The sequence below is a fragment of the Manis pentadactyla genome, chromosome 9 (genome assembly GCF_030020395.1).
Source record: "Manis pentadactyla isolate mManPen7 chromosome 9, mManPen7.hap1, whole genome shotgun sequence".
NCBI classification, from domain to species: domain Eukaryota; kingdom Metazoa; phylum Chordata; class Mammalia; order Pholidota; family Manidae; genus Manis; species Manis pentadactyla.
Window position 1 is genome coordinate 112,727,997 of NC_080027.1, and position 22,968 is coordinate 112,750,964.

General features: G+C 32.4%; 1 protein-coding gene across 4 annotated transcripts in view; it reads left to right on the top strand.

Moving 5' to 3' along the window:
* SWT1 (SWT1 RNA endoribonuclease homolog) overlaps window positions 1-22,968 on the top strand; it is a 111,635-nt gene that overhangs the window by 20,695 nt on the left and 67,972 nt on the right. For all 4 annotated transcript variants that reach the window (XR_008999385.1, XM_057507946.1, XM_036912552.2 and 1 more), the window contains 7 exons: window positions 155-256; window positions 671-859; window positions 5,459-5,552; window positions 12,212-12,357; window positions 14,342-14,505; window positions 15,688-15,826; window positions 19,268-19,416. Coding sequence is in view for 3 of the 4 variants with exons in the window: in XM_057507946.1 (XP_057363929.1) it covers window positions 155-256; window positions 671-859; window positions 5,459-5,552; window positions 12,212-12,357; window positions 14,342-14,505; window positions 15,688-15,826; window positions 19,268-19,416 (983 nt within the window). In the remaining variant the exon portion in view is untranslated. The remainder of the gene's footprint in view (window positions 1-154; window positions 257-670; window positions 860-5,458; window positions 5,553-12,211; window positions 12,358-14,341; window positions 14,506-15,687; window positions 15,827-19,267; window positions 19,417-22,968) is intronic.

A 22,968-nucleotide genomic window follows, 5' to 3' on the forward strand; every position in this document is an offset into this window, starting at 1 on the left:
GATTATTGTTCTTTCTCTTAAGAATGGGAGTAAATGCATTTTTGTTTTTGATGTCTTAAGGAGTGCTATCTCTTAAGAATGGTATCAAAATTTTAGTTACTATGCAAATCTATTACCAAGTCTTAGGAAATACTAACTTTGCTCTTTTCTCTAGCAAATACTGCTTCAGACAAAAAGCTTCTAATTGTTATTGACACAAATATTCTGATGAATCATTTCAAATTTGTTAGAGTTTTGAAGAAAACAGAAATCCCAGGTACTTATAAAATATATTTATTCATTCTGATTTTCTTATTTGAGTTGATATTTTATATTAATAGCAATGTGGGATTTTTTCCCACAAACACATTTCCATTTGGATATGCTATATATGCTTAATATATATATAAATGCTAGCATCAGCTTAAGTGGAAAAAAAAGAAAATCTTCATAGGTTAATCTAGCAATCACAACTTACTCTGTGATTTCTAAAATTACTGTATTTTTTTTCAAAAGCACTTAATTTTGTAACTTTCTTAGGCACTTAAAACTTTTATTTCCATTTTTTATGTATTATTTTTTCATTTAGATTGTGAATTCCTCACTTTAAAACTTTCTGTTCTCCTATAGTAGTTCGATTTAGTAGCTCAATAATGTTTGTTGACTTCTAAGAAATCTTTTTGGTTTTTAGGCTACGACAGCCTTGTGTTAATAATTCCCTGGGTGGTTGTGCAAGAGCTAGATCGTATGAAAGATGGAAAACTACTCAAATGTGCCCGGCATAAAGCTATACCTGCAGTTCATTTCATCAATGATAGTCTCAGAAATCAAGATAGAAAACTATGGGGTCAGTCAATACAACTTGCATCTCAAAAACTTTGTAAGTATTGTTCTCTCAGGGTGCTTCCTGATTAAGATTTTTTTTAGTGCTGACTCATTTATTGGAGGGAAATGGTGCAAAACTTGCAAAAAATGTTTAACCATTGGAATGTGAAATGGTAGAATCTAGTGATGTTTTGGAGTGTTCTGTTAGCTTGGTTTGGGGGTCTTTGGTTTTTATTTTTCTGCTTCTCCTAGACTTGTGGAGGTTAAGTCTCTTTTTCACATACAGTGATTGTATGCGTAGTTGTCTGTATTTCAGTATTTTGGATTCTTTTGTTTTAAATACCATGTTAAGTGATGAGGCTGGTAAGTGAACCAGGTTTCTAATCTCTCACTGTGTGCAGTTAGTATAAAACAGGCAGGCATGATTTCCCCCTGGTTCATCAGAATAAGGAGGTGTTTTATAATAAAGGTCTATAGATTTTCTCCTGATTTTATTTTTTTCCATATTAGTTTCTATTGAGTCATTTTTAAATCACTCTGGTCTTAGAACCTAAGCATGTTCTTGATGTTTTATATAACTTTTTGGGAAAGAATTACATAAAGCCGCACTGTTGCAGAGTTTATATATATTAAAGGATTTATTTCATTCTTTAAAAGTTTGATTCTTCCTAACTCAGAATTATTTGTATATGTAGATTTATATTATTTTAAATATAATGGATTTATGTTCTTGACTGTACACATAGCCACATAAATTATGAAAGAATCATCCTAAGATGAATATAACTGGTATTAACTCTGAGAAGGCTTTTGGCACAGCTAAATTTAGTGCTAAGTCTTTGAAGAAAAAGGGTCTCCACCATTCATTCATTCCCTTTACAAGTGTTTATTAGCTCTTAGCATATTCTAGATAGAATGCTTATGTATTTGGAGTAGGAGCTTTGTATGATGTATGTAAGATTTTTTAAAGGAAAACCACAAATAAATACCACTTATTATTAAGAAAATATTAATGGTCTTTTTTTTTCTTTTCATTATGAAAAATTTCAAATACAGAGGTAGAGTCAATAATATCATTAATCCCTATATGCCTGTCATTCATTCTTAGTAATTATCAACATTTTGCCATTCGTATTTATTCTCTCATTTCCTTTTCCCCTTTTCTTCCAACTCCTGGAACTCCTCCAGTAGTTTGAAGCAAATTCCAGGTATCATCATATCCTTTTCACTTGTACTACTTCAGTATGTGTTGCTAGCTGATAAAACTTATTTTTAAACAGCCACACTTAACAAAATTAACTGCCCATCTAAGTCATCATTTAGACCATCTGAAGTTCCAGTCCTTAAGAAAAGGTGGGGATTCCTCTTACTCTTAATCTTTTAGTTTTTTAAAGTATGTTGATGCAAATTAAATTTAATCATATAATAGTGTAGATAATGATTGTAATAGTAGGTAACACTTCCATGGCTGTTATTCTCCAGACCCTTTCCAAGTATTTTACAGCCAATATCCTTTAGAAATACCTTTAGTCATTTCTTTTCATAATAAAATTACATCTTATATTCTAATGCTAAATTGAAATTCTAATGAAAAATTTCAGTTTAGGATTATTGAATAAAGTTAAAATACTTCTTTAGAGAAAGGCAAGAACAAAATGAACTTTTATCATATTTTACATCTGTCAAGCACATTTGCAGCCAACTCTAATAATTGCTTTTGTCTATTTTCCTTTATGTAAGCATTGAGTATTATAACAGTGTATTTTTTTTACACAAGCATTATTCCATTAAAAAAAGAAAAATGCCAGAAATTGAATGCAGATGGTCCATGTTAAATAGCCTCAGTTGACTGTGATATTAGCCTTATCCTTAACTCTTCAAAATAGTATTTTTTAAAACCTGACCTTGGAAAAGTTAAAGGTGAGGAAACCAGTGAAATGAGGAAAACAACCTTTAGCTCAAAAACTGGTTGTAAAGATTGATTGAATTAAATATTAAAGTTCTTAATGGCTTATGGCCTGCTATAGCTGATAATTCTCTTGTGTCCTCATAGGAAGAACTTAACAGAGATTGATTAGAAAATCTGAAAATTACTTTCCCCTAACTGGATAAAGATTATTAATAGGTAATTCACAAAAGAAGAAATACAACTAGTCAGCCCAGTGTTCACTGCAAATATTTTCCTGTTTGCTGACTTCTAAGAATTCTTATGTATATATAAAAAGTTTTAGTTTATATCTTTCATGTGTTCCTTTGTTATTCTTTTTATTGCTTCTAAGTTTAGGAAGTTGCTCCTTTCCAACACCTACTAAGAATACTTAACAGTGCTTCAGTGCTTTGGAAATATCAATTACTAACTTTTTAAGAGAGCAGTTTATCAGTGTGTTTCAAGAAGCCAAATATACAATTCTCCTTCTAGAATATATCCTAAAGAAATAATCACAGGTGCTTACAGTGATTTGTATAATGTGCATCACAGCATTATTTATATAGCAAAAAATTTGAAACAACCTAACAATTGGAGAAGTTGTATATAATGCTATGGCATTATATATATACGAGAGAATACTATATTTCGAAAAATGTTAATGACGTGTAACAGTAAACAGAATAGGATTTAAACAAATATAAAATACAGTTCCCAAATTGTTAGATTCTGCATATATACTTGTCGATGGTGAATATTAGTTATATTTAGCGGATTGAATTTTGTGTTATTCTGATTTTCTTTGTATTTTCTGAATTTTCCAGATTGTCTTTATTATTTTATTTTTATAGTAAGGTAAAAATAATTAAGGGCAAAAATAATCTGCCACTTCCCTCACCAGACATTTCTTCTACCATTCTTAATATTTTCTTTTATATTTTTGTTGATTTATATATTTGCCAAATTGTACCAGATGCTGTTCCAAATGTTGGTGCTACAGAATAAATGATATAGACAAAGCCTGCTGTTAAGCTTAAATACTATTAAATATTAAAAATCACATTAACTATATATAGAATCTATTTCAGTATCTTACATAAGGGACTTTTGCTGTTGAGATGCTGTTTAAGCTGAATCTTAAGTAATATGTATATATGTACATAAACATATATACATATTACTGTTACTTAAAAAAAACTTGCTATTGCCATATACTGGGCCAAGTGCTTCATAACATTTTCTCATTTAAATTCTCCCTGGTTAAGTAGTTTCCCAGGATAACACATTTACAAAGTGAGAAAGCAGGGATCCAAACCCAGATCAATCTGTTACCAGAGTCTTTATTTTGTTCACTTTTAAACAGTACCTGAGCAGGTGCTCAAAAATATTTTCTGAATAAATATTTCATGTATATTCACGTAGTTTTATGTGTTTTCCAGCCTCATGTCCTGGACAAGGTGATAGAGCAGATAATCTTGACCTTTGATACCTTTAGAACAGTGTACTATAATTTATTATGCTGAATGGAGTTGTTTATAAAGTTAGCTAATTTTGAGCTGCCCATTTTGCTTTGTTGTATTTTGTGAGCTAAAAACAGATAAGTTGGCTACTATAATATATGTCCATCTGGCTCACTGATTGTTTGATAAAAGAACTGAATCTATCTCCCTCAGGTTCATGCTCTGAGACCATCTGTTGAGCTCTGTCTAGTCACTATGAGATTGTGAGCTCCTAAGAAATTTGATTTTGCATATCCAGTTGCTTAGCACGGCGATCTGGCACAAATTAGGCCCTATATAAATATTTATTGCATGAATTAATGAATTTTCTGATTTGAATGTTAAGAGGACTAAGTAATAACAGTTGAGGGAAAAAAATGGTTATAATCTGGGAACAAAGTTGAGGCTCACTGGCTAGTATGTCTTCAATTTCAGTGTGTAAATGACTTGCCAAGGGCTAAAATCAGTCTTTCCGTCCAGGCTCTAGAGAATCTTATCCAGAAGTGGGTCTGGGGTGTGATTCTGTAATCTGTATTATTACACTCTAGGGATTTCTGAGCAGGTAGTGTAAGACTTAGGAGAAACCATTTCTTTGGTCCTATTTCTACATGTTACATTATTTTCACAAAAACAAACTTTTACTTACATGCTTTAAGGCTTGGAGAATGCCAGAGGGCACTGTCAGCCACTAATCAACACTTGTTAGAGATTACTTTTTATGTTTCAGCTTAGAGCCCACATTGCCTTCTCCCCTGGATCTCTAAATGCTGAGAAAGGAAGAGCTGATCCATGAAAGTGGTTCTGTCACTGGCAGGACAGTTGCTCATTATTTTATAGACCTCTTTTAAACAGATCATTTTAAGCATGTTGAAATCATATAATTTACTTAAAATCTCTAAGTGACTGAACTGAGAAGCATTCATAGCTCTTGGTTTCTGGTACGGCATTTACCCTACTGATCATATTTCTTTCCTTTGTGTTTATTAATAGGCATATCCTGTTCCATTTTAGTAGCAAACTAACTACTTTATTAAACTTGCAACCATATGATGTCTGAATTCTAGATCCAGAATTTTTAAGGCCTTGTTTTGCTATGTCTTATCTTTCTCTTTTTATTTAAAATTTTCTTTCCTTTAGATGTTTCTGATTTGTATATACAGCCTAGATTATTCATACAGTATTTAGATTTTTAGTGTGCTTACGATTGTTCCTTTTTCTGAATTTGTAGATGGTCTCAGTGATGAGAACAATGATGATCGAGTACTAAAATGCTGTCTTCAGTACCAGCAATTATTCCCTTGTTCTTTTGTTATCCTGTGCACGTGAGTTTCATAGTTATTTTACTCTCTTGTTAATAAAACAGTTTTTATACAAAACATTTTTGAAAATCATACTGTATCCAACATACCAACGATCAGGACTGTAGATAATTTTCTAAATCTACCAGTAAGTATATTCCATTATATCTCATAATCTTATTCTTATAATGCATATGCTATTGGAGAGTGAGATTTGAACCTCATGAAGTTTTGTGTCAATTTAATTTAAATGATATCCAGAAAGCTTTTGAAAAAGTAGGAGGAAGTCAATTTAATATCCCAATAAAATAATTCAGAAGTAAAAATGTGACGTTTTTTTGTTCATAAGAAAAGAAGTTTATAAATTAATTTATTTGTGGGCAGGGATAGTTTATACTGCAGTTGTGTTCTGGGTGCCTGCTATTGAGTTGGATTTGGAGTCTTAGATCTACCAACTTAACTGTTTTGTAACCTTGGAAGGTTGCTTAACTTAGTTTCCTTATGTGTAAAATATTGGGAGAATAATCATAATAATATACCTGCCTCATAAGGTTATTGTATGTAGCCAGAAAATGAATAAAGGACTTAGAGTAGTGCCCAGTGCATAAAATGATCTCAGTAGGATTTTCTTTTCTTCCTTCTTATTCTCCATTACCAACTATTATTTTCTTTTTTTCTTTTGGTATCATTAATCTATAATTACATGAGTAACATTATGATTACTGGACTCCCCCCATCGTAAAGTCCCCCCAACACACCCCATTACAGTCACTGTCCATCAGCGTAGTAAGATGCTATAGAATCACAACTTGTCTTCTCTGTGCTGTACAGCCCTCCCCGTGCATCCCTGCTACATTATGTCTGCTAATCGTAATGCCTCTTTTCCCCCCTTGCCCTCCCTTCCCACCCATCCTCCCCAGTCCCTTTCCCTTTGGTAACTGTTAGTCCATTCTTGGGTTCTGTGAGTCTGCTGCTGTTTTGTTCCTTCAGTTTTTTTCTTTGTTCTTATACTCCACATATGAGTGAAATCATTTGGTACTTGTCTTTTCCCGCCTGGCTTATTTTGCTGAGCATAATACCCTCTAGGCCCATCCATGTTGTTGCAAATGGTAGGATTTGTTTCCTTCTTATGGCTGAATAATATTCCATACTGTATATGTGCCACATCTTCTTTATCCATTCATCTACTGATGGACTCTTAGGTTGCTTCCATTTCTTGGCTATTGTAAATAGTGCTGCAATAAACATAGGGGTGCCTGTCTTTTTCAAACTGGGTGCTGAATTCTTAGGGTAAATTCCTAGGAGTGGAATTCCTGGGTCAAATGGTATTTCTATTTTTAGTTTTTTGAGGAACCTTCATACTGCTTTCCACAATGGTTGAACTAGCTTACATTCCCACCAGCAGTGTAGGAGGGTTCCCATTTCTCCACATCCTCGCCAGCATTTGTTGTTGTTTGTCTTTTGGATGGTGGCCATCCTTACTGGTGTGAGGTGATATCTGATTGTGGTTTTAATTTGCATTTCTCTGATGATTAGCGATGTGGAGCATCTTTTCATGTGCCTGCTGGCCATCTGAATTTCTTCTTTGGAGAAGTGTCTGTTCAGTTCCTTCAGCCCATTTTTAATTGGATTATTTCTTTTTTGTTTGTTGAGGTGCGTGAGCTCTTTACATATTTTGGTTGTCAATCCTTTATCGGATATGTCATTTATGAATATATTCTCCCATACTGTAGGATGTCTTTTTGTTCTATTGATGATGTCCTTTGCTGTACAGAAGCTTTTCAGCTTGATATAGTCCCACTTGTTCATTTTTGCTTTTGTTTCCCTTGCCTGGGGAGATATGTTCATGAAGAAGTTGCTCATGTTTATGTCCAAGAGATTTTTGCCTGTTTTTTCCTAAGAGTTTTATGGTTTCATGACTTACATTCAGGTCATTGATCTATTTTGAGTTTACTTTTGTGTATGGGGTTAGACAATAATCCAGTTTCTTTCTCTTGCATGTAGCTGTCCAGTTTTGCCAACACCAGCTGTTGAAGAGGCTGTCATTTCTCCATTGTATATCCATGGCTCCTTTATCATGTATTAATTGACCATATATACGTGGGTTTATATCTGGGCTCTCTAGTCTGTTCCATTGATCTTTGGGTAAGTTCTTGTGCCAGTACCAAATTGTCTTGATTACTGTGGCTTTGTAGTTGAGCTTGAAGTCAGGGAGTGTAATTCCCCCTGCTTTGTTCTTCCTTCTCAGGATTGCTTTGGCTATTTGGGGTCTTTTGTGGTTCCATATGAATTTTAGAACTATTTGTTCCAGTTCATTGAAGAATGCTGTTGGTATTTTGATATGGATTGCATTGAATCTGTAGATTGCTTTAGACAGGATGGCCATTTTGACAATATTAATTCTTCCTAGCCATGAGCACTGGATGTGTTTCCATTTATTGATTTCTTCTTTAATTTCTCTCATGAGTGTCTTTGCAGTTTTCAGAGTATGTCTTTCACTTCCTTGGTTAAGTTTATTCCTAGGTATTTTATTCTTTTTTATGCAATTGTAAATGGAATTGTTTTCCTGATTTCTCTTTCTGCTAGTTCATTGTTAGTGTATAGGAACGCAATAGATTTCTGTGTATTAATTTTGTGTCCTGCAACTTTGCTTAATTCAGATATTAGATCTAGTAGTTTTGGAGTGGATTCTTTAGGGTTTTTTATGTACAGTATCATGCCATCTGCAAATAGTGGCAGTTTGACTTCTTCTTTACCAATCTGGATGCCTTGTATTTCTTTGTTTTGTCTGATTGCGGTGGCTAGGACCTCCAGTACTCTGTTGAATAGCAGTGGGGAGAGTGGGCATCCCTATTTGATTCCCGATCTTAGGTGAAAAGCTTTCAGCTTCTCACTGTTAAGTATGATGTTGGCTCTGGGTTTGTCATATATGGCCTTGTTGAGTTACTTGCCCTCTATACCCATTTTGTTAAGAGCTTTTATCATGAATAGATGTTGAATTTTGTCAAATGCTTTTACAGCATCTATGGAGATGATCATGTGGTTTTTGTCCTCCTTTTTGTTGATGTGGTGGATGATGTTGATGGATTTTCAAATGTTGTGCCATCCTTGCATCCCTGAGATGAATCCCTCTTGATCATGGTGGATGATCCTCTTGATGTATTTTTGAATTCGGTTTGCTAATATTTTTTTGAGTATTTTTGCATCTATGTTCGTCAGGGATATTGGTCTTTATTTTTGGTGTCTTTCCCTGGTTTTGGTGTTAGAGTGATGCTGGCTTCATAGAATGAGTTTGGAAGTATTCCCTCCTCTTCTATTTTTTGGAAAACTTTAAGGAGAATGGGTATTATGTCTTCTCTATAGGTCGGATAAAATTCAGCAGTGAATCCATCTGGCTTGGGGGTTTTGTTCTTGGGTAGTTTTTTGATTACCAATTCAATTTCGTTGCTGGTAATTTGTCTGTGTAGATTTTCTGTTTCTTCTTTGGTCAGTCTTGTATTTTTCTAGGAATTTGTCCATTTCTACCAACTGTTATTTTCATAACTTAGTTCTGAGGTAAAGCTAATGTAATATTAAGCAAAATTGTATTCATCATATATGAGAAAAGGCTCTGAAGCAACTGAGAACGGCAATTTTAATTCTAGTTTTGGTATGAATTTTATTAACTGCAAAATGGAGTTTTTGCAGTTTCATGATCATGCCTAAATTCTCTGAAATGGACTAATTACAGAAATGAGTAGCCTTACAATTTTTCTTACAAAGGGTCTTGGTCATTATAACTGTCTTTAAAGATAATTTTATGATTTCTGGCACTAAAGGAAATGTTAGAGATTTCTGTCTCTAGGTATTACATTATATTTTGATCTAGGGCATAATATATCATCTTGGAGTTTGTTGAAGGCTAAAATAGAATTAGCAGTATGTTAATCATTCTGAATTTGAGATAAGGTACATTTGAGAGATAATTGTTATTTTCTTAGTTCAACTTAGAATGAAAATTAAATTGGTGAGACTTTGTCGATTATCCATTATTTCTGTGTTTTCTGTGTTCACTGTTTTGGGATTAATAGATGTAACATTTTTAGCGAAATGTAAATTTGTAGTCAAACCGTACTTTTAATTCTGCCATTATCATGTTCTAGGTTAGCCTGTTTTTTATTTATATTTTTTCCTATAAAGGGCAATAATCATGTCTACCATATAAATCACACTTGCTTATTATGAGGATACATTTATATTATTTAAATGGATGATGATGATATTAATTGATAATAATAGCAATAAGAGAGCAATAAGAGAGTATATAGTTCTATAACACTATATACTGCATTCTTAAGTGCATTACTAACATTTACAATCTTAAATATGGGCCAGCAACCCCCAGATACTATATCCAGTCCATATCTCTCTTCTAAGCTCTGGACTAATATATTCATCTGCTTATTTGAAATCTCTACTTGGATGTGTCATAGACACCTGGAACCTACCATCTCCAAAAATAAACTCTTGATCTTTCCTTCTGAATTGTTCTCCATCTGTATAAAAAGTGCCACGTTCCACCCATTTGCTAAGGCCAGAAACTAGGAGTCATTTTTGATACCGGCCTTTTCCCTCATCATCAACCAATGGGTGCCATATGGTCATTTATCTCTTGCCACTGTCCTATGTTAAGCTGTGTTATTTTTCCTCTTTTCTTCCTTTTTGTACTCTAAGACCATGCTCTCTTTACTTCCATACTTGTTTCTTTTCATTTCTTCTTCAAAAAGTAATAATGGTATTTTTTAATTTATAGTTTTTTTTAAACTTCCTTTATGGAGAATTTCAATAATATTTAAAGTGAAGTTGAGTACTCCTAAGTACCCAGCTACAACCATTATCAAAATTCTGTCATTCTTCTGTTATCTCCATCCACTCTTTGTCCCCCTATAGGATTATCTTTATACAGGTCTTTGTATTTTGAGGAAAATGTTCAATATTGAAATACTAGTTTTACAGTGTGGAGAGTGGATACCTTGGTGTGGCCCACATCCCTCTCAATATATGAAACAGTTCCATTACCCCTGAAAATATTCTTGTGCCCCTTTGTGCTCTTTTTCTAGTTTCTTAATGTGGAAGCTCAGATCAGTCACATGAGACTACTGTAAATTTCCGTGAAAGCACTGCTTTAATTGCATCCCACAAATTTTGATATGTTGTATTTTTATTTTCATCCAATTCAATATACTTTATAATTCCCCTCATGACTTCCTCTTTGAGCTATCATTTATGTGTTGGTTGCTTAATTCCAAATATTTGCAAATATTCCAGTTACCTTTTTGTTGTTGATTTACATTTATATTCTGTTATAGCTTGAAAACATAATTTTGTGATTTCTCTTCTTTGAAATTGTTAAAGTTTGTTTTGTGACTAAGAATATGGTCTACCTTGGTGAATATTTTATGTGCACTTGAAATAATATGTGTTCTGCTTCTGTGAGTGGAGTATTCTATAAGTTTCAATTAGGTCAAGTCAGTGAATAGTGTTGTTCAGGTCTTCATAACCTTACTGATTATCAGTTTATTTATTCTGTGATTACTGAGAGAGGAGTATTGTAATCTCCAACTGTAATTATAGATTTGTTTTCTTTTCCTTTCAGTTTATTTGTTTTACTTCATTATTATGAACTTCTCTAGTAAGATGCATACACATTTAAGATTGTCTTCTTGGAGAACTGACCCCTTTCTCATTATGTAATGTCTCTCTTTGTTCCTGATAATATTCCTTGTTCTGAAGTCTTCTTTGTTTAGTGTTAATATTACTATTTCAGTTTTGTTTTGGTTAATATTTAAGTGGTATGTCTTTCCATCCATCTACTTTTAGCCTATCTGTGTCTTTATTTTAAAGTCAGTATTTTGTGGATACCATAGAGTCGATACTTTCTTGTTTGTCCAGTCTGACAATTTCTGCCTTTTTAATTGAGAAGTTTGTACCATTCACATTTAATTCATTGATCTACCATTTTTAAATTATTTTGTTTGTTTCATTTGTTCTTCATTTTTTTTTGTCTTGGGTTTATTGTTTATGGCACCATTTGATCTGGTCTCATCACTATTCTCTAATCCTACTGGCTTCTTTCAACAAATAGCAAATTCATGCTAATTGTCTAATTATGTCCACTCTGAGTAAATTTGTAATTACCTGGCCTGTGTAAGTTATTTCTCTTACTATGGCTGTCTATGTTTACTTCTCTTTGGATGATCATATTCCTGTGTTCAGATGCAGCTTCCGCTTACCAGTATAATTTTGGGCAAGTTACTTAATCTCTTTACACTTCAGTGTCTCATCTTTACACCTCAGTTTCTCATCTAAAACAACTATACCAGAGATACATTAGTATTCTAAAATTAGTTTCACTCCTAAGAGGTTTGTTGTGATAATTAATGGATTGATATATGTGTAAGTGCTGTAAACAGTGTCTAATATCAGGAAAACACTCTGTATATAATAACTATTATTACTTTCAAAAGCTCATATGATGTGGTATATGTTAATTTATTTATCTTCTCTATTTAAAAAAAATTGTTATCCTTTGTTAATATATATGCTGAGGAGCCCAACTTCTGATTAGATCCTGTATGTTTTGAGTTGCCATGTGATATATCTTATAAAAAATAAATAATTTTTCCTCCTAACCCCAACCTTAGGGATGATAGAAATTTAAGAAACAAAGGCCTAATAAGTGGTGTGAAGTCACTCAGTAAAGAAGAATTGAGTGCAGAGTTATTAAATTTACCTCTGAACACCAGTGTATGTCCTCAGCCTTGTGTATCTATGCAGCAATTGACAGCAGGTAGTATTCTTACTATGAATAATTAAAAATATATCTTATTTTATGTTCTAAGATTTTTGATAAGTATGACAATCAATAGTAAACTTTAATCTTGTCTGTTTAAAATAACATTGTTTGCAATATTTGCTGGCCTGTAGATAATAGAGATAAATAAAAATTATAACGGTAATTCAAAAGAAAACATAATTAACATTACTGTCTTCTACATATATTTTTGTAAGTTAATTTGAATTTTTGTATGCTCACATACATTTTACATATTTATAATTATTTATGTACATGCTATTTTGTACCTCACAGAGTATGCCCTTATTTATTTATTTTTTATTATCAAAAGTATGTCACAGTGGTTCACTGGTCCCCTTACTCTCCCCTGCACCCCATCCTACTCTCCTCCTCCTTGGTAACCACTAGTCATTTCTCAGTGTCTATGAGTCTAATGCTGTTTTGTTCCTTCTGTTTTGTTTTGTTTTTATATTCCACCAATAAGTGTATGATAAATATATTTGTCTTTCTCCACCTGGCTTATTTCACTGAGCAAAATACCCTCTAGATCCATTCATGTTGTTGCAAATGGCAGGATTTCTTTTCTTTTTATGGCTGAATAATGTTCCATATTATGTACCACATGTGTGTATATGTACCACATCTTTATTCATTCATCTATTGATGGACACTTAGGTTGCTTCCATATCTTGGCTATTGCAAAAAGTGTGGTGATTAACATAGGGGTGCATATGTGTTTTTGAATCAGGGATTTTGTTTTCTTTGGGTAAAAACCTAGGAGTGGAATTACTGGGTCAAATAGTACTTCTAATTTTAATTTTTTGAGGAAGCTCCACAGTTTTCCACAGCGGTTGCACCAATTTGCAGTTCCACCCACAGAGTAGGAGGGTTCCTATTTCTCTGTATCCTCGACATTAGGTAAAAGCATTATGAGCTGCAGCAAGTATTCCTTTGAGATGGAGAGAATTTTTTAGTGTTTTTGTAAAAATAAGTTTATATTAATAATCTATTAATACAGTAAACATTCAACAATAGAGAAACTTGAAGGACTCTAATCATAATCAGAGGACTTTAGTTTGAAAAGTTCTAGACTAATACTTAAGGAAGCTTAAGGCAATATTGTTGTTTTATCTTTTTTCATCAGAACAGTCTGTTCTTTAGCTTGGTGTTTGATGACATAATTTAAAAATGTATACCACTTTCTCCATGGGGGAAGTAATTAACTTATTATACATATGCTACTTATTTGACATTTTTGGTAATAAAATTTCTTTTGTCATAATACTCAAAAAGGCATTTTGAAGGAATAATAGGACAGTCTAGTTTATGATTTTTCATAGGTAACATGCTTTCAGTTTGTCCATTTTATTACTGTCATTTTAAATCCTTAGCTTGTAGAGATATACCACTTAACATTTTGAATTTTTCCATAAAGAAATTGTAGTTGTTGTCAGATTTCAAAATAGTACTGTTAATGAATGGCATCAATTAGAGTAATAAATGCTCATTCTAAAAGGGGAGAGCATAGAAGTAGTTAAGCCAGTGATTTTGGTCCTTTCAAAACAATTTATTAATATGAACTGCAATTGGAAGAATATACTGTTTTTGGAAGAAAGCATATTTTGATCCTTAATTCTTAATTTTTTATTATGAATAGATGTAAAGCATTATTCGAACTGTTCCTTATTTCAAAAATAGCAAAATTGTGGTTGAAATATCACACACAGTTCTCCAATTTCTGTTTTACTAAAAGTATTTAGTTGCCTTTTGTCAAAAAGATAAAACATTTACTAATGTAATACATTTTATATTGCATCTAAAACAACTATACTAGAGATACATGTTTCTAAATACTGTTTTAAAAATAAAGTGTTGGTTTGTTTTCTAGGTAATTCAAGTACTAATTATATACATAAAATATTTGTCATAAAATATTTATTAGTGTGCTAAATAAAGCCTGTAACTATTTGTTTTAAAGAAGCAACAACTTTGGAAAAGAGCTGTGAGAAAGAATCTACAAATTCTGGACTACCCATTCTACTTGAAAGCATCATATCTGATCTTGAAAAATCTCTTGGAACAGCTTTATCTTCAATATTAGAAACAGAAATGAAAATTGCTTTTGGAAACCTCTGGATAGAGGTGACTATTTCAGTTCTGTTAGTTGAAAAATTCTTTTTTATTGCTAAAGATTTGCTACCTTATTTTGAGAAATATTATTTGTATAAAATGTGTAAGCTTTGTTGTAAGAATCCATATCACATATTTTTTCTTGAAATTTTTAAAATAACATTTTGAAAATTAATGGCATTTCCTGAAGAATAGGACTATATTATTCATTTTTTCCATTGAACAAATACTTATTGTGCATCTACTGTTAGACAGACACATTTGCCACCAATGAAGCTTAAATTAAGAAAAATTAGTGTCGTATTTAGTTTGAGTCCAAATGTCAGGTGTAGGGAATTCCCCTAGTAATATGTATTCAGAAAAAGAAGTATATATTGTGGCTTATGTCATGTAAATTTGAGAATCAGAGTATAAATTTGATTATACTAGAAGATATTTTGAATTTTCTAGATTCACATCCTTTCTGCAATCAATAAAATACCACATTTGGCAATAGTGGCCTTTTTAGTTTAATGTTCATTTGCTGTTCATATTTACAACTGTGAGTAACGTTCCCCATCAATTACAGATTGTACCTATTCCAGATATTCAGTGAGATTCCAGTATTTTCCAGTATTGTGTGTTTGCTGCTTGATTATATTATCCAGTGTTTATGATGAACCATCAGAAGATTCTAGAAGGGTTGACTTAAAATGGACATTTATAATAGGGTCTAGGAAAGTGTATCCATTATTCAAAAAAGGATGTGTTGACATCTTGGAGTATTATATGATCAATCTTCTTCATAAACATGTCTTTGCAAGAGTGTCGCAAATGTCAATTATCATTGACAACTTTTTTCTATATAGATCTTTTCCCCAAGTTATTTGACATAATTAGATTGATTACTTCCTGGAAATGATCATATTGAAAAGTAGATTGGTTACTTTTGCTGTTGAAAACTGCTCTTCTGATTAAAACACATACAATTTCTAAACTATGAGGATTAATACTACTATGAATTTTATAAAAGTGATTTGCACTGGAATTAGCATTTTAATTTTATGATTGGCTTTTCATGAAGCACCTTTTAGTTTAAAAACAGTCCAACTAAATACATTTTGCCCAGAAATAAATGTAGTAATTCCTAAGTAGGGACTTTCAATAATAGGATAATAAATAAATAGATGCTAATTTTTTCTACACACTTTTTAGATGCTGTACTTGAAACCACCATGGACTCTAATGCATTTGTTACGATGCTTTAGAAAACATTGGTTGGCTGTATTTGGACTAGTAATGGAAAATAATTTGCTTTTAACCATTGAGAGTCTAAATGAAAATCTCTGTAAAGGTATGAATCTTTTATTTTGTCTTTAGCAGTGTTATATTAAAGTTATCCTAATAGATACATTCCATTGAATATAAATTAATTCCATTTAAGATAAATTAATAACAAATTTATCAATTCTTAATCATTTATAAAGAGAATTTGTGGCGGCTGGGTGACTGAATGTAGTTCATACAGATTGTGACTATTAATGGCACCATTGTTGATGTTCTTGGATATAGTGAATATATAATTTTTAATAAAGTTTAAAAACTTTTTAAACCATATTTCAGTTTCTTCAGATTGCAAATAAAATTTAGGTTTTTTCAAATGAAAAAGCTCATTGTGTTTAACTCAAAAAAAACTTTGAACACATTTCATGTGCTAATTTTAAAAATAGTGTATCAAGGTTTCTATCTGAAATACATGGATAAGGAATAGGGAACCTATTTTATAACCAGAAGAGACTACAGTCAACAACTTGGTTGGTGTTTTTTAACCTGTTTCACAGAACCTTCTTGAAGTACCTCCAGAGCTGCCACAGGTTAGAGGTGGAAGTGTTGACAGGAAGCCAAGTAAATGGATCTCAACTCCAAGTTGAGTCATGCATTTTTCTTTTATCTGTTTATATATGGAAATTCCATATAGGATTTTTTAAAATTTAGGGAAAAGATGGCAAAGCCACTGATTTAATATTACTAAAGTCTATCAAGGAAACTGTCCTTGAGAGGGTCAGTGATTTGTCCAAAGTCAAACAGATAGATTTGTCTTGCTATGCTTTTTAAAAGCGAAGTATAACCACTATTAGAATGTTGGTTATACCTTATATATATATATATATATATATACCAGTGTTAGTTGGTTTTGACTTTTTTCGAACTTCTAACATGAAATGATCTGTTCTGTTTTTATTGTGTGAATTAGTTATATCCTCCTTTTAAAAATAACTATGAGTATAGGAGGGCCATTAAATAACAACCTAAATACAAGAGGGTTTAAGTTAGGTTTAGAGGCACAAAAACCAGGCAATGAGGAATAAGAAAGATAGTTTTACTGTTAAACATACTGTTAAACAATTATTGCAACACTGAACATATATTTTAACACTAAGCTCCCTAGAAGCTAAAGCATACCAAAGTAAACATGTATTCTGTGTTAGGTATACCACTTCCCTCTATCTTTCCCCTGAAGTGTAAACTCTCTGAAAATGTTTTAGATCTTTAAAATTCCCCTAGTGGATTTAAAGTGTCTGGTCAGTGCCTTGTGACTTATACATGGCAGATGTTGCATGAATATCTACTTTTTAACAGTTACAATTTTAAAAATAAAGACACTTTCCAGGCATTAACTATATATGTAGTCTTTAAGTATAGGAGTTATTTATTTGGGATATTGTTATATAAGGGACATGGAACAACATATTGGACATGTCTTCAAGCAGTTTTATAAGATACCTAGAAGCATTTTTTGTATCTTTTTCTAAGAGGGTCATTATTTAGTTGCTTCTATCAAAAGAGAAAGTCCATATGTATGATCTTGAACAAATTTAGTTTAAAAAATGGGGCATATAGTTGGCCTCTCCCAATCATTGATTTTTCTAAGGGTGGGCAGTACTGTTTTGCACGCAGCTTAGAGGTAGTAGGCAACAGCTCTAATTGGCAATAAAGAAAAGTGGAGGGATGGTACTGTTCCTTCTGCTAAAAAGTCATTTGTGGAATCATGTGCATAGTTTACTGATCCTTGATCTAAAAGAATCTGATGCCTAATGTTTACTGATTTGTGAAGAATATGTAATAGAATTATAAAAGTGCCTTCTGCTATAAAATAATTTTGAATTACAAAAATCAGTTTATGATTTTGTTTACTGTCTTTTAATAGTACCCTCAACTGTTGAATCATACATACAGTTAACATGTATACCACATGTATCCTCGGATCAGTTCAGAGAAAATTGTGTGGAAAATGACTAGTAGCTTTCTCTGACTTTGTTATTCATACTAACTTTAATCTAAATAATCATGGACTATATATAAGCATTAAACTCTCTGAACCATGTAGATTTCTTTTTAGTTGTATCTGGGTACTGATTTTATCATTGTTATTTCCCTTTCACTCATAATCTTAGTAAAGAATTTTTGTAAGATAGAAAACAATAGATTAATTCAAGGATATAAGCCTTACATTGGAGAAGCACCCTTAAAAGAGGTTGTGCACAATTTCTCTTCCTCAGATTTACGAGGGTAATCAAAGCTACATGCTGTCCTGTGTGTAGAATCTCAGCTCTCTTCCCACAGGAATTTAAACTGGTCACTGACTTTAAAAATAACTAAAAGTATTTTGTAAGGAAATACACTGGCATTTTCTTGTTTGGTAAAGGGAAAGTGAGAAGCTTGGCTGTAACTATCGTATATTAATTAGAATTTATGAATATTGTTAATTACTAAAATATCCCTTTTATTTTCATTTGACTTTTCAGTATTTACAAGCAAATACTTACCTTGTAATAGAGTACTCTTACTTTTTTTTTAACTCAGTGCCAGTGAAAAACCATACTGGCGTTTCAGACTGTTGTAAGTCTCTGAAACCAGGAACATTGAAAGAAAACAAAAGAAATACATTGCAGCATGGTTATTTTAAATAGCTTCAAAAACTGTTATTTAGCATTTTACCTTAAAAATGTAAGGAATTTTTTTTCTGTGCTCAGAGTTTTGGTGACATTAGGAAGTTACTTAACTTCATTGTTTATAGTCTTTAAAATCTTTGAAGTTATTGTCACTACTTCTCCTAATTGGTTTGAAAATTTAGTTTTAGTTTTTTGAGAGAAAATTGTTACACCTTTAAATCATTACTTGTAGATTAACTCACTTTGCTAATTTATGGGGAAAAGAAATTCTGCTAGCTTCTCTTGCCCACAGCTCACTATTACCCAAGTCATTTATTTTTTGCTGAAGTTGTGCACAGAGAACACACTATTTTCAACAAAAATGTAGCATTACATTTCATATAATAGAATTTGAAGTAAATCGTTACATGATAACTGAGTTGACTGTGAGAGGTACCATGTATGCCCACCACCAAAATACAAAAGACTCTTCTGATGCCTCCATAGTAATCTGTGTGTGGGACACCCTCAGTTTTGAAAATCTGTTGTTTAACTTGTTTGGTGATTGTCTCTCTTTTCTGAATAGTATAATATTCTTTCAGTTTACTTTTAAGTTGGCCATGTTGAGGAAACTCCTGGAATCTGAATACAGAATACCAGTATCAACTCCAAGAATTTTGTCTGTTAACTAAATCTGTTTTATGCTTTTCACACCAGATAGATAGATCAGGGGTGGCATGTAGGTGTAAATATGCACTCTTCTTAAATTTCACAATTAAGATAGGTTGGTTCTCCAAAGACATTTTTGTATTGTATACTCATTTTCACACATATTTTTTTCCTTCTTAATTTTCTGTTACCAGCTAACAATGCAGTGGATTTTACAACAGTGCAATTTCTGCTTCAGGATTCTAAAAAATTGTTACATGCTTTCAGTACGAGGTCAGATTATGATGGTATTCTCCCACAGGCCTTTGCTCAAGTAAACAAACTACTCCAAACATTTACAGAGGTAAGATACCTTTAGAATGACATTTAGGTAGCTAAGCACAGATGTTTTAACTTGGCAGGCAACAGTAGGTAAGGGATATTTTAATTGTAACATATTCTAACATACTAAGGCTTTAAGTGAATATTAAGTGAATTGAATGGAGAGTAAGCAATTCTTATTACAAGTTGTAAAACACAGCTCCTCTTATGGAAGTCGTGTCATAGTGGTGTGTTGTTATTTCACTTATGAATACAAGAAAGATATGCATTGTTTGACTACTCATTTTCCAGTGCTCCAGACGTGTGCATCACAACATGAATCAAAGTACTTTGGAAATTTTATTAAACATGCAGATGCCAAGCCCCTTTCAAACCTTACTGAATCATATTTCTGGCAGTGGTGTCCAGTAATGTTCTGCTTTTACTTTTTATTTTGAAATTCCAAACTTACAAAAAGTTGAACAAGTAGTACAAAGTATTCCCATATACATCTTCTACTCAGATTGCCCATTGTTAACATTTTATCACATTGCTTTATTGTTTTCTCTATCTGCTTATCTACTTATCTATCCACATTTTTTGAACCATTTAAGAGTATGGTACAGATATGCAACATGCCCCTTAACCCCTAAATACTTCCGTGTATGTTTCCTAAAGAACAGGCTATCTCATGTAACTGGTAATCAGGAAATTAATATTGGTATAACACAATTATCTAACCTGTAGACATTAGTCAGACTTCACCGACTGACCTATCAATTTTTTAACAAGGTTTCTAATGTGATTCTTATTCAGTCAGCCTAGCAGTAATGCCTTTTTATGCCTTTTAAATGAACTATTAAGTTTTGTCCCTGGTAAAACTCTATTTCTACAGTCTTCTAATTTCAAATTTAGAAAATTCTGGGAGTTTAATATGCCAGAAACAACTAACAACTGAAAAAATTGTATCATAATTACCAAATAAGGTACTTACTAATGGTACTTTCACCTAATGCATGTTTATCATATTCCTGTTTTTTCTCTGAGCTATTGAATTGGCTAGATTTTTCTCACTGTTTTTTCATGGTCTCATAGACCCCACTACCTGTGAAATAATGAAAGGATTAAATGATACTAAACTTAGTCATAGTTGGTGAAGAAAGAATTTACTTGCTTCAGAGATTATCTGAGGGAATAATGCCATTCGCGTCACAAACCTGTGTCCTAAACCCCATCTTCAGTGAAACAAACATAGTGAACAATGTGGGACATTCAGAGTACTCACAGGCTTAGCAGTCTTTAAATTAAGATTATTGAGAATAAAAAACCGGATTTATTGAGATAAAAATAATAATGTGAAGTTTTAAGATCCTTTCATCAATTGGAAACCTAGACCATGGGAGGTGCCATGAAAATGTGATGTTAAAGTTGAGCGTTGTTTGTCAGTAGTGGTATGGCTATTATATGTTGCCCACTGAGTATTGAAGACTATTGAATTTTTTATTTAGTAAGTTATTTATTCCTGGGTCCTGGTTTTCCAGTTGCTACATTAGCAAAAGATTTAAAGGCAGTGGTGAAGAAAATGACAGTGCTTTCCCCTCAGCACTTAGCATTTCATGGGATTGCCTGAAGCAGCCTGTTATTTCCACAACTAGAACTCTGAGCGAAGTGTTGTTTCTTTATTTCCATGTCAGAAACAATCATTGTCTAAGTCACCCAGGAACATTGTTATTTAGTTTGGGCTTCTAAAATATACTTTGATAAACATCTATTACCTTAAAAAAAATAAAATATACTTTCAATAGGAGTTGCTTTGTAGAATGCACGAGATTCAATATATGACCTAAATACTTAGTCATGTCTCAGTAACTTGAGTACCACAAAGAAATAGATTACTTCCAGGGCTGGGTATCTAATAACTATAGTAACTGTAAAAAAAACAACAAAAACCTAAACCTTAATCTTAATTTACCAAGTGTAGAAAAACAGGAAAAGAGGAATATTCATTATTTGTTTGCTTTTGAAAAGGCTTTTGAGAAACCAAAATGGAAAATTAACTAACATTATCATTTCCCAGATTTTTATATAAATGGGATGAGAGCAAGAAAAGGATATATACATTTTTCTTTATAAACCTTCCAACCAACAAAAAAATAAGACTTGCTCTACCAGGTTGATAAAATAATTAAAATCAGTCTTGTTAGTAAACTTTCTTTAGACTTATATGGTTCTGGATCCTCATCCTTGATGAGTTTTGTTTTTAACCTTTGGTAATTTAACGTCTCTGAGCCTTAATTCCTTCTTTGGTAAAATGAGTATAATAATCCCTCAAAACTCTCCTGAGGATTAAATAAATTAATATCCGTAAAGCACTTACTGCCTAGAACATAGTAAGTGCTATGAAAGTGTTGGATAAAGAAATCAGTTTGCATAGTTGTATACACTACTTTTTGAAAGCTGAAGGAAAGATGTGTTATGTGGCGATTGAAAAAATTTATCTCAGAACAAAGTATGTCCTTCCATCCATGTGTATGTATTAGGTACATATGAAAGTAAATAGAAACAGAGGAATAATTTCCTTTTTCTTCCTGTCCCAATGAAAGGAAAGGGTAATATTTACTTTCACAGTTAGCGATCGTAACCTCATTTGTAGTCAGATTGCCAAAGGTCATGTCTTCTTCATGCCCCAGGAGTGTACTTGCTCTTTCTATGCCTCAGTTATAAAATATGGATAATCTTAGCATCTGTTTCATAGGAGAGTTGTGAGGGTTAAGAGCTAATAGATACGAAGTCTATAGAAAGTTTCTCTACATAACATGCTTAACAAATATTAAATGTTATTACTGATAGTACTGGCAATTTTTTTATGTGGCAAGCATGAAACTAATAATCCATGAAGCTAACGTTTGAAATCATAGTTTTATCAACAAGGAAACCTAGAGAAATGGAGTGATTTTATTTAAGTCCCCAAAGAAGTTACAGTAGAGCCAAGGCAAAAAACCTGAGATTTTAAACTCATAGTTAAATTTTTTTCCATTCTATCCAGATGTCTTTTTCATTTGTTAATGTTTTTCCCAGAAGTGATATTTAAAAAAAAATTCCTTGAATCAATAGATATAGCTCTTATACTCTGCTTCAAAATATGCTCAGATCTATTTCTGACCATATATTTAAAATATGCTCAGAATATTTTTCACTGGTCATGCTGTTTACTGTACTGTCTCCTTCCATCAACTGCCAAATTTCTTAAAAGAGCAGTCTATAATCATTGTTTTTCACTTAACCTATTCCTTAGTCCATTGCAAGTTGAATTCTACCTCCACATTATTAAAATAATTAGTTATCATTTGCTTCCTAATTATTAAATCCACTCTTTTCTCACTCTTCTACTTTCTCAGCTTTTCTTAGCATATGATAGCCACCTTTTTTTCCCTGAAACCTGTCTCTCTTGACTTCTGTTGCTATTGAATACTATGGATTCTCCCACTATTTTCTTGGCCTCATTTTCTTTCTGGTAGTTCCTTTCTCCTTCAGTCTAAACTTTTTTGCTGTATTCTATCCTAATAGTCTCATCTGCTTCTAAGGTTTGTCTCCA